Below are 12,110 nucleotides of genomic sequence, written 5' to 3'. Positions count from 1 at the left end.
TGACTCTTGATCTCAGCTAGGTTTTTTTTTTTTTAAGATTGTATTTATTTATTTGACAGAGAAAGAGAGAGCAAGAGAGAGATCTCAGCCAGGGGTCGGGGAAGAAGAAGCAGACTTCCCACTTAGCGGGAGCCAGAAGCGGGGCTCAAACCCAGAACTCTGGGATAATGACCAGAGGTGAAGGCAAATGCTTGACTGAGCCACCCAGGTGCCCCCAGCTCAGATCTTGTCTAAGGTCCTCAGTACAAGCCCCATGTTCCATACTGGGCATGGAGCCCACTTAAAAACAAAAACAATTAACAAAATAAAAAGTATGTCTGGCCTGCAAAATATAAAATGTAGCATTTCAAATCTGTGAGTAACACAAGTTTGATAACATGAATAACATTCATTTTATTTCCCTCTTTTCCAGAAATCACATCCACCACATGGAACCAGAAAATGATACACAAATTTCTGAATTTTTTCTTCTGGGATTTTCAGAGAAACCAGAACTGCAGCCCCTCCTATTTGGGCTTTTCCTCTCCATGTACCTGATCACTGTGTTTGGAAACCTGCTCCTCATCCTGGCCGTCAGCTCTGACTCCCACCTCCACACCCCCATGTACTTCTTCCTGGCCAATCTGTCCTTTGTAGACATCTGCTTCACCTCCACCACCATTCCCAAGATGCTGTGGAACATCCAGACTCGGAGCAAAGTCATAACCTATGCAGGCTGCGTTACTCAGATTTATTTCCTCATACTCTTTGCCGTGTTGGACGTCTTTCTCCTGAGTGTGATGGCCTATGACCGCTTTGTGGCCATCTGTCACCCCCTGCACTACATGGTCATCATGAACCCACGGCTCTGTGGAAAGCTGGTGATGGTGTCCTGGATCATGTGTGTCCTGAATTCCTTGTTACAAAGCTTAATGATGTTGCGGCTGTCCTTCTGTTCACACTTGCACATCCCCCACTTTTTTTGTGAACTCAATGAGATGGTCCAACTCGCCTGTTCTGACACCTTTCTTAATAACTTGGTGATGTATTTTGCAGCTGTCCTGCTGGGTGGGGGTCCTTTTGCTGGGATCCTTTACTCTTATTCTAAGATAGCTTCTTCCATACATAGAATATCATCAGCTCAGGGCAAGTATAAAGCATTTTCCACCTGTGCATCTCACCTCTCAGTTGTCTGTTTATTTTATTGCACGATGCTCGGTGTGTACCTTAGCTCTGCTGCTACCCAGAGCTCCCACGCAAGTGCAGTGGCCTCGGTGATGTACACGGTGGTCACACCCATGCTGAACCCCTTCATCTACAGCCTGAGGAACACAGACATAAAGAGGGGTTTGAAAAGAATCATTGGGGCTCCAGTGATGTGAGGGTCCATCGTCCTGGGGCTGAAGGAGTGCCCATGATTGCAGGGCTCCCAGCCTCAGAGCCAGGAACTGCTATTCTTTGATCAGACTCTGGCCATAGGTCTGATCCTTCTATTTATTTCCTGGATTTTCCATTTGTTTGAATTCAACGGTCTTCATATGTTTAAGTACTCACTTTTTAAGCCTCTAATGTTTCTGATATACAGACAGAATCCCTTTTCTCCATTTTCAAAGGATCCCAATGTTTCCCCCAATTTTGGATCACAAGAGCCTGGAAATTTCTGTATCTTAATGGTACATGTTGGATTTCTTAAAAATAATTTCAATTCAAGTGACTTATACCATGTCAAGTAAATTTTCCTTATTTTTCCTAAAATAATAATCATGAGTTGTATGCTTCATATAGAAGAAAGTACACTTGGCTTCTAAGCCCCTCATATAACTTTATTGTAGAGGAAAATACAAAACCCAGTTTTAACCTTGAGTCTGTCAGTCTTTTTACATCTCTACCTTCATTCCTCTTCCTCATCACTGTTCCCTTTAAGTCTCAGGCTCCTGACAGGGATGCTCAAGCTAGGAAAGCCCGGACAGTCCCCTGTGCCCTCTGCTTGTGGACATTCCCACAGATGCTTCCCTGACCAGAGCCTCTGCTGTGGCTGCACCAGCCCTTGGGTTCTCACTGTGACTGCAAGGCAGGCCTCAGCAGCACCCATCAGAGAACTCTAACAAAACCAGGTCTAGTCCTCCCAGGTCCTGGAGGGCACAGGGGATCCCAAAGGCTTTTCCAGAGGTTTCAAAGGGGAGAGACACACTGAGAGGGAGGAAGGGAGTGAGCTCCCCTGAGGGATCTGCATTTATTAGGGTCCATGGCCAGAGTGGTTAAGGGTTTGTGGATTTACCCCTTTGTAGAATTTTATATGAGTAGACATTGGGTGCTGAAGGGGAAAGGGGGGTCACTAAGGTGTCCGTATGGAGGTGACCCAGGGCTCTCTGAAGAGGTACTTCATGGCTGGGACCGCCTGAGGGCTTATCTGGTAATAGTGTCCCACACCTGGCAGTGTGCTTACTCACCATGGCTGTCTTTGAAATGGATGCCTCAGAAATCAAAAGCTTAGTGTCAGGGACTTTCTCTACAAACATGCTGCTGTGTTTCCTAACCAGTCCCCTGCTTTTATTCTGTGATACGGGTCAGTGTCCAGTGTCCAGAAAGCCCACCAGAGCCTCTGGGAAGCACTGAGTAGCAAAAATCTCTCTCCCAGTGGCGTCTACATGGAAAGGCAAATTGGAATGAATAGATGATCCTGGTGTGTTCCTTGTGTCAGGGTGATTGTAAATATGATGAAGAAACGTTTCAAACACTCATTTTGTTACTACACAAAATATTTTCCTTCCTCCCTCCCTTCCTTCCTCCCTCCCTCCCTCCCTCCCTCCCTTCCTTCCTTCCTTCCTTCCTTCCTTCCTTCCTTCCTTCCTTCCTTCCTTCTTTCCTTCCTTTTCTTCTGGTCCTCCTTCTCCTCCTCCACCTTCTTCTTCTTTTTTCCATCACAGTTCATGCTGTGCATCTATTTGTTGAAGCATGGAAGATGTGTGCCCACAACTGAGTAGGTTTATTTATTCATTGAGGTGAAGCATTGGTTCGTGTCCTGTATGTTTCATCACTGAATTATCTTCTTGTTTCTACTTTAAAACTTCCACTGCTACCTGCTAATATGACGCTTTCTATTGGCACAGGAAATGACTCCCTTTTCCTGATATTTGCCACACATGCTAAGGGATGGTCAATGAACAGTACCAGCATCACTCATTTTTACCCCCTTCCTGCTCAGAAGTCTCTTCCACCTGTGTGATCAGAAGACACTTCACAGGAGAGCTGGATGTCCTGCTGGTCGTGTGGTTCAGGGTCACCAGTTCTTCTGCACAAACATGCACGTCCTTCAAACTCTCCCAGTGACCTGGAAGGATCCCACATATTGTCACCTGGTCATAAAGCCATCAGAAATAGACGTGAATAACAATGACCATGACTGGTCTCCTCATTTGTCAGATCCTGTGCCACAGGTAAAGGCAGCACATGATCTAACTGCCTCAGGTCTGTTCACTTGGGTGATTGTGTCAGTCAGCTCTCGCTGTGTAACAGGCTGTCCTTGTCAAATGGGATATCATACTGATGTGTGGTTGCCAAGCGCAAAGTTTAAGAGAGAATTCCTGAGCCATTTTAAATGCAACATGTGCTTTTATTATAGGTCAGAACTCCTAGATGAAAAGAGTGGCATGGAACTGTGAAAATGACTGGTTGTATAGTTTTGAGTTTATGGATGGAGGGGGTACAGATAATGGAAGTTTCTAAAGAATTTGTATATGTTGGACGTGAGGTTTACAATCCTTAGAGATCTGGCTATTGTCAAGATAAGCTTCTATTTAGGGTCTAGCAAAACATCAGCATTCATATGGTTTCACTCATTTGTGGAACACAAGAAATAGCAGGGAGATAGGTAGGAGAAGGAAGGGAAGAATGAAGGGGGGGTAAACAGAAGGGGGAATGAACCACGAGAGACTATGGACTCTGGGAAAGAAACTGAGAGCTTCAGAGGAGAGGGGGGTGGGGGACTGGGATAGGTCGGTGTTGGGTAGTAAGGAGGGCACGTATTGCATGGTGCACTGCGTGTTATATACAAACAATGAATCAGGGAACACTACATCAAAAAGAAGAAGAAGGAAAAGGAGGAGGAAGAAGAGGAGAAGAAGAAGAAGAGGGAGTTAAGGGGAAAAAAGAAAACAAAAACCATCAACATTAAGGCAGCCATGAGTTCCTGGAGGAGTGTCACACTCTGCCTGTCTCAGGGATTCATCAAGGGCTGCAGGTTGTAAGGAGATTGACTTCTAGCTACATTTCTCTTACCTTTGTTCTCCTCATCAGTAATCCCTTTACAATCAATTAGCATTATTTCTGGGAGGCATTTCTGATCTCTGCTGGGCTCCTCATGGGTCTGGAGTCAGGAGTGAATCTGCATGTATTTCTAAGGCTCATCCATGGTATTGTACATGGTTGTAGTGCTTCTCTGTACCAGTCAACTTATGGTCTTATTACTACATTTCCATATGTAAGTTATTCTTCTATTTATGAATTAAATGAACTTTTGTGAATTATTTGAATTTCATCCCCTGTTCCCCCATCCACGAAACACTTGCTTTCCTTCCTGTTAGAAGAGCTACCCAAAACTTCGTGGAGAGTCACTGTGCTCTAATCCCACTCTTTGCCTTGGACCAGAGATAATTCCCCACATAATTACACCATTGGAGTATAATGACACACAATAGCTGCATATTCAGAGTGCACAATTTGATGAATTAAAGAGCCATCACAAACGTGAAGAGTACACAATGTATGTTTCCATCTGTGCGTAATTCAAGACTTTACATCAGCTTGAACTGTTTTGTTAGGTAATTGTTAAACATTTTAGCTCCCTGAGACTCGCTTTCCTTATTTCAGAGGGCGGTGTAAAATGTAAACATAACTTTATATGAATCCTGTTAGAAAAGAATGAAATGGTTGGACGTTAATTTTTTGTTTCAAAGAAAACATGCCAGCGTGGTTATGTCTTCTCTATGTGTGTGTGCGTGTTATGCAATTTTCTTTCAAATAAGCACAGTCCTAACTTCGGTACACACACAGTCAATCAGTTATTTTGTCTTTTGTGTTGAAAGGAAACCTGAGAGACAGTGGAGAGGATAGCACTGAAAAGGATGAATGGTTGATCAACACGAAATAAAAGGATTCAAAATATGGGCACAAAACTGCAAATTACAATGTGTGACTTTAACTTTGATGATGCGATCCCTTCCTATGCCACTGCCTCAAAGGTCTCTGATTCAGGCCACGTGCACATCTATGCCTCGAGGAATTCACTGCACCAGCTGATACCTCCAAATCAAATTAAAATTTCCTTTCTACCTACTGTGGGTTTCAACTTAAAATGCCCATTACCCAGGGAAGCTGAAGAATGAATTGAGAAGATTACCCTGAGTTCCCTCAAATACTGTTATTGACTCTGTCCACATGAGATTCCTCCTGCTGCTATAAAATATCCCCACACTAGTTGCTTAAAGCAAACACACATGTGCTCTTACAGTTCTGGAGTCAGAAGCTTGGAAGGAGTCCCAGGTGTGGTTGAGCTCCTTCTAGAGGCACAGGGGAGAATCTGTTTTCTTTCCCATTACAGTCCCTCTGGCTGATCACCTGATTCCTGGGCTCCTGGCTCTTCCTCCACCTTCAGAGCCAACAGGGTTCCATTTTGAATGGTTCTCGAACACCAACTCTTTTGCCTTCCTCATCAGCATTGGGAGGACTGTTGTGACTACCTTAGTCCCACCTGGACATTTATAGCTAATCTCTGTTAGAGATTTGGTATGAACATCTCTAATGTTAACCGATAGCATCCCTGTTCAATCTGCCGTCTTACTCTTTCTTTGCTATAAGAAGTAACACATTGAAGGTCCTGGGGATTAAGATGTGGGCATATTTGGGAGGGCCTTATTCTGCCTTCTTCAATGTCTTTTTCAGAAATGTATTATTTTGTGTCACTCATAAAAGCAAGAAAGGTGGAATTTACACAGCCTCATGAAGGAACGAATACACTGGTGAGGGAAACAAAGGCAAGAGAAATGTAGCTTCAATGAAATCTCCTTACAGCTTGCAGCCGACAGATGGATACCGGAAACAGGCAGAGCATGACATTCCTCAAGGAATTCCTGGCTGCCTTAATGCCTAATGTTTTGTTTTATTAAAGACCAATGTCAACTTATCGAACAGCAGCAAGCCCCTCAAGGTCCTGAAAGCCTTGCTTGCAAATTCCTGAGAGACTTACTCAATCCCTACCATTCAGTAACTACAAAGTATATCATCAGTCACTCCTCACCATCCCAGTGCAGCTCTTTCTGCCCACGGGCCCTGTCCCCATGCCCTAATAAAATATCCTTTTGTGCACTGTAAAACTTTCAAGAATTCTCTCTTGACCTTTGGGCTTGATGATCCCTCGTCATACACTATTCCTTCAAAATTACACACAAAGATGGTATTTGGTGCAGAACACGTAAAACCACCGACAGCTATCTCTTCCAAAGGAACACAGCCCTGCTAACTGAGGAATCGTCCATAGGCCAGGACCCGCACAACAGCATCCCCCGGGAGCTTGCCAGAAATGCAGACTCTCTGGGCGGCCCAGGACCTGTGATCAGATCCTGCATTTGCAGTGGGATCCGTGTGCACGCACGGGCACGCTGACGTTGGAGAGATGCTGGTCTAGATGGATTTCTCAGCGTTTACAGTTGGCATGTGTGGCAGGATGGTAATGTGTTGGGGGTGCTTTCCTTTGGATAGTAGGTGTTCAGCTGCTGCCCATCAGACACCAGACATCCCAGGAGGAAAATTCATTTCTGATTGAGAAGCAATGCCTCAGAACTTGAGAACTAGAAGCTTCCTGACAGAATGACAACCAAGGCCACCAAATACTCGAATATTTAATATGAACAGATCCCTAGGCAGTGCCAAGCACCGTCCCTACAATGTAGAATGGAGTTCCTAAATGTACGTCCTCAGGGATAAGATGCTTAGAAACATTAAATCAAACAATCCATATGACACGTGAAGCTCCCATTATATAATACATAAAAAGGTCTCAACACGTGTGTTATAATTACTAACCATTTTATAATAAGGGACTAAATGACAGTTCTTAATTTGTACAAAGTAAGAAATTCCTAATTGTAATGACCAACGTGTCTTGAAGCCAGTGTGTGTAGTGGCCAATGTTTATTATCAGAAGAACCCTCTTCCCTGCCTTATTGAAAAGAAGAATAGACCCTGTCTGGAGATAGCAGGGCTGGGTCCTCACCACATGTCAATGTTTTGAAGATAAAGAGACCTAATCCAGGTGTGGACCTTAATCTTAGACTTGGAGAAAATTATAACTCGCAGCTGAAATAAGGTGCTGGGGAATTCACACATCAGGAAGGGGGCAAGTTCAGGGAAAAAGAGTAAAAGAAACAAAAGAACTGGATTCACTTGACCTCTAACCTAGTCTTCTGGGAACTGAGATTGATAAGTAAAGACATCCTTTTTGCCCAGAGGACTTTTCCACTTGGGAATCATGTGCATAGAAGATAGAGCCACAAGAGGGAAATGTGCTAATGAGCAGACACAGAAGCTCTAAACACCTCCTAGTCCCCAGTCCATCAGACTTTGCAACCTTGGACGGGAAGGGCCGCGCTCTTTGTCTGTTTGTTATGAGTCCTAATTCTTGCTGGGGGCCAATGCTTCACTCCTCCCTACTGTCTCAGCTGAGGTCAGAGCTTTAGTCTCTATCATCTGCTGTCCAGGGAGGAATTCAGACTTTCACAAGGACACATTCCTGTCACACACCCAGCCAGGTGAGTCCAACCCCTCAGTGAACCATAGATGATAGGGTCAGAGAGACTGGAAGTCGAGAACATTGACCCATCACCACCTGAGGCCCAATTACCCTAGCTCAGAGTGAGTGATCACTGTGTTTGTTTGCTTGATTAAGTAATTAATGCATTTATTCAGTACTGATACCAATTTCACAGAGTGACTGCTACTCACACTTTTGATAGTCTTTCATAATCTTTATGATTAAACTGCTATTATAGCGATGCTAGAAAAAGTGTGTTGAGATTCTTACACTGAATGTGTGGTTCTAATCCGGTGTGAGGTTGTCCCCCGGGGGGGTCACTGATCACTGTCTGGAACCAGCTTGGCTTGTCACACTGAGAGGGGTGCCTGGAGAGACCCTGGGGTAAAGAACATCAGTATTTGGAACACAGCTGCCTTTGGTTCTGCCTTCTTCCTTCTAACACTTACTTCCTGCAACAAATTCAGAGGCACCCTTTGCGTGCTAGTTTAAAAGTTCTAGCCTCAAACAATGTACCAGCTCTGTATGTTTGATCCCGAACGCTGCTGGGTGATAGAATGTTTGTAGTTTTCTTAAACTATCCCTCAGTTTCAGGAAACTTCAGATATTCGATGACCATTCTGATCGGCCTTTTCTATTCTATACCCATAGGTTATTCTCTTCTTATTTTTCAAACATGATCAGCATTTCAAATGATGTCCTCCGATCATTGTTTCTCAAATGATGTTTGGAACATATTTTGACCATAAAAGTTGTAAGTTTGATTTAAATATATCTATTGTCTTTTTTTTTTATAATGCAGTTCTCAGTAAGTGGGTAATAACATTTATTTTAATTCACAGGAGTCAGAAAAAAAATCCACAATGAATCTTTACTGTGGAACGCTTCCAAAAGTAACAAAAGTAGAACGAAGAGTTTAATAAAACCCTACGCACCCAGCATTCTTGTACAAACAATTACCAACATACCCCAACTTTTATCCACCCACTTCTCCCCACTTCCTCCGCAGGGTTGTGTGGAAGCAAATTCAATGTATCTTACCATTTCTTCCGTAAACACTTCTGTTCCTATCTCCAAAAGGAAATCCATCATTTCGAAGAATAAAATGTTAAATGAATGGCAAAAAAAAAATATATATATATATATATAGAGAGAGAGAGAGAGAGAGATAGATATCTACTGTCTTTCTTCAGAGTTTCTTGGCTTATTTAAGTGGCGCTGCCCACCTGTAAGTTTTATATATAGTTTTCTTTCTTTTCTTTCTCTTTCTTTTTTAGATTTTAATTATTTATTAGAGAGAGAGAGCATGAGCAGGGTGAGGGGCAGGCAGAGGGAGAGGGAGAAGCAGACTCCCCAATAAGCAGGGAGCCAGATGCTGGGCTGGGTCCCAGGACCCTGAGATCATGACCTGAGTAAAAGGCAGACGCTTAACTGACTGCGCCCCCCAGACGCCCTATATGCAGTTTTCTTGCTGTCCTACTACATTGTGTAGTTACTCCTACACTGAGGTCATAATCCTTCTGGGTTTTGGTAGGATCTGAGGGAGGGGATTAATTTCATATTCTTCCAGACAGATATCCCTTTATGCCTGCATTTATTTAGCAATTCAAACTTTCCCACCAAAATGACTTACAACCTTGCCATGTGGTAAGACTGAGACCCAATTCCTGACTCATTTAACAAATAAAAAGTGAGCATCTAGGAACATTATATATTATATTCTTTTGTTTGTTTTTGCCCACCTTTTGTCATATTGTGCATACTTCCTTTGTGAAGTGTTGGTTTTCTCTTTGCTCATTTTTTCCCCCTTGAGTCTCTCATATGTAAGATTTTGATTTTATAAATATATCACTTCTTTTGTCTTTTGGGTGAGTTTAATGTGTTCTTATGTTATTTGTGCTGGCCATCAGGGCATGTAACCAGGGATGCAATGCCTCCAGAAACAAGGGAGAGGATTCTTCCTCACAGTCTCTCAGGGATACCTGGCTTATTCCTCTCCCTCATTCATTTTGTTCCCCCTTCTCCCTCACTCTTTGTCTTTCCACTTCTCAAACAGATTCGTTTTTGTTTTTTTTTTTAATGTTCGTGAAGTATACAGCAGAAAATACCCATCCCAATATGGAGCCCCAAATCTATTTGTCCATTTGAGGAGTAAGAATTGGCGCTTCTGTGAGCCATTTCTGCATTTTGTAGAGGAATGATCACTGACCTGGCCTTCTTGGGTTGAGTTCACTCCTGGCATCACCAGGATGGCGGGGCTGAGAAAGACAGGGGAATAACAGAACCCAGGAGGCCACGGTGTCCTGTGTGTGGGTGACTGTAGAGTGTGAGCAGTCCCCATGACAGGGTGCCAGGACTCATAAATCCAAAGGTGAGACAACACAGGGCAGAACTCGATCAAGAGAGGCCACAAGAAGGGGATCTTGTTCAATTCCTGCAACACGATGAATGCAGTGGGAGAGGCAGTGTGGACAAGGATGTCCTGGCNGGCCACAAGAAGGGGATCTTGTTCAATTCCTGCAACACGATGAATGCAGTGGGAGAGGCAGTGTGGACAAGGGAGTCCCTGTGCCTCGAGGGTTCAGAGGTAGCAGAGAGGCCACTTCCCTCCTCAGCATGTCTGACAGCGTCTCTCCTCAGTCTCCCTCTGGTTCATTCCCCTGAAGAACTGGCTTTGCTTCTTTGACTTGAACAATTGAAGGAAACAAGTACCTTCCTCGGGGCCTTTGCAATGACCATTCCCTCTGCGAGGCACACACTTCCACACAACAATGAAAAAAGAATGTTCTATTCAATCTCTGCTTTATCCCTTTTTCTTTTTCTTCCTAGCACCCCTCACCATCAACAAAAGTGTAATTCTCTTATCTGCTTATACGTTTGTTTGTTTTTTTCCATCGCTGTAGGGACTTTGTTCTTACGTAGCCTATGCTCATTGCTTATGTAGTGCCTGAAACACCATCAGCAGTCAATTCATATTCCTGAAATATTGGAAGAATTTCTTAGTAAAACTACAAAATACATGATTTCTTAGGAAAGAAGCTAATTAAAAAGAAAAGTACCAGGTGTGGCAGAGGAGATCCTCTAAAGGAGATCATATCCATACACAACTTATTAAAAATTATTTCAGAGAATGCCTGGTTGGCTACTTCCAATGAGCGTCTGAGTCTTAATCTCAGCTAGGTTTTGTTTTTTAAGATTTTATTTATTTATTTGAGAGAGAGAGAGCAAGAGACAGCAAGAGGCCGGGGCTGGAGAGGAAAAAGCAGACTCCCTGCTTAGCAGGGAGTCATAAGTGGGGCTGGATCCCAGAGCCCTGGGATAATGCCCAAAGCTGAAGGCAAAAGCTTGACTAAGCCACCCAGGTGCCCACAGCTCAGCTTTCATCTATGGTCCTGAGTACAAGCCCCACATTGGGCTCCATGCCCAGCATGGAACCCACTTAAAAACAAAAACAGTAAGCAATAAACAAAATAAAAAATATGTCTGGATGGCAAAATACAAAATATAGCATTTCAAATATGTGAGTAATGCATGTTTGTCTGCATATCAGTCATGTTATTTCCCTCTTTTCCAGAAGTCACATCTACCTTATGGAACCAGAAAATATTACACAAATTTCTGAATTTTTTCTTCTGGGATTTTCAGAGAAACCAGAACTGCAGCCCCTCATATTTGGGCTTTTCCTCTCCATGTACCTGATCACTGTGTTTGGAAACCTGCTCCTCATCCTGGCCGTCAGCTCTGACTCCCACCTCCACACCCCCATGTACTTCTTCCTGGCCAACCTGTCCTTTGTAGACATCTGTTTCACCTCCACCACCGTCCCCAAGATGCTGTGGAACATCCAGACTCAGAGCAAAGTCATAACCTTTGCAGACTGCATCATGCAGATGTACTTTTTCACACTCTTTGCCGTGTTGGACGTCTTTCTCCTGAGTGTGATGGCTTATGACCGGTTTGTGGCCATCTGTCACCCCCTGCACTACACGGTCATCATGAACCCCCAGCTTTGTGCACTGCTGGTTCTGGTGTCCTGGATCATGTGTGTCCTGAATTCCTTGTTACAAAGTTTAATGATGTTGAGACTTTCCTTCTGTTCACACTCATATCCCCCACTTTGTTTGTGAACTCAATCAGATGATCCAACTTGCCTGTTCTGACACCTTTCTTAATAACTTGGTGATGTATTTTGCAGCTGTCCTGCTGTGTGGGGGTCCCTTTGCTGGGATCCTTTACTCTTATTCTAAGATAGTTTCTTCCATACATAGAATATCATCAGCTCAGGGCAAGTATAAAGCATTTTCCACCTGTGCATCTCACCTCT

At 43.6% G+C, this 12,110-nt stretch overlaps 1 protein-coding gene and 1 pseudogene across 1 annotated transcript; both read left to right on the top strand.

Moving 5' to 3' along the window:
- Nucleotides 1-428: 428 nt before the first annotated feature.
- LOC117800828 (olfactory receptor-like protein OLF4) lies at nucleotides 429-1,361 on the top strand. Its single transcript, XM_034653386.1, has one exon. It carries the CDS (start codon nucleotides 429-431, stop codon nucleotides 1,359-1,361), a length of 933 nt encoding a protein of 310 aa, XP_034509277.1.
- Nucleotides 1,362-11,376: 10,015 nt separating this feature from the next.
- Nucleotides 11,377-12,109, top strand: LOC117800827 (annotated as a pseudogene).
- Nucleotide 12,110: the final 1 nt, after the last annotated feature.

The sequence above is a fragment of the Ailuropoda melanoleuca genome, unplaced genomic scaffold (genome assembly GCF_002007445.2).
Source record: "Ailuropoda melanoleuca isolate Jingjing unplaced genomic scaffold, ASM200744v2 unplaced-scaffold8310, whole genome shotgun sequence".
Lineage (NCBI taxonomy): Eukaryota > Metazoa > Chordata > Mammalia > Carnivora > Ursidae > Ailuropoda > Ailuropoda melanoleuca.
The sequence above is the reverse complement of the archived record's forward strand: the minus strand, read 5'-3'. Positions and strand labels throughout refer to the sequence as shown.

Bases quoted from the DNA above. Each gene is read 5' to 3' on its own strand.
- LOC117800828 (XM_034653386.1), top strand. From the start codon at position 429: ATGGAACCAGAAAATGATACACAAATTTCTGAATTTTTTCTTCTGGGA.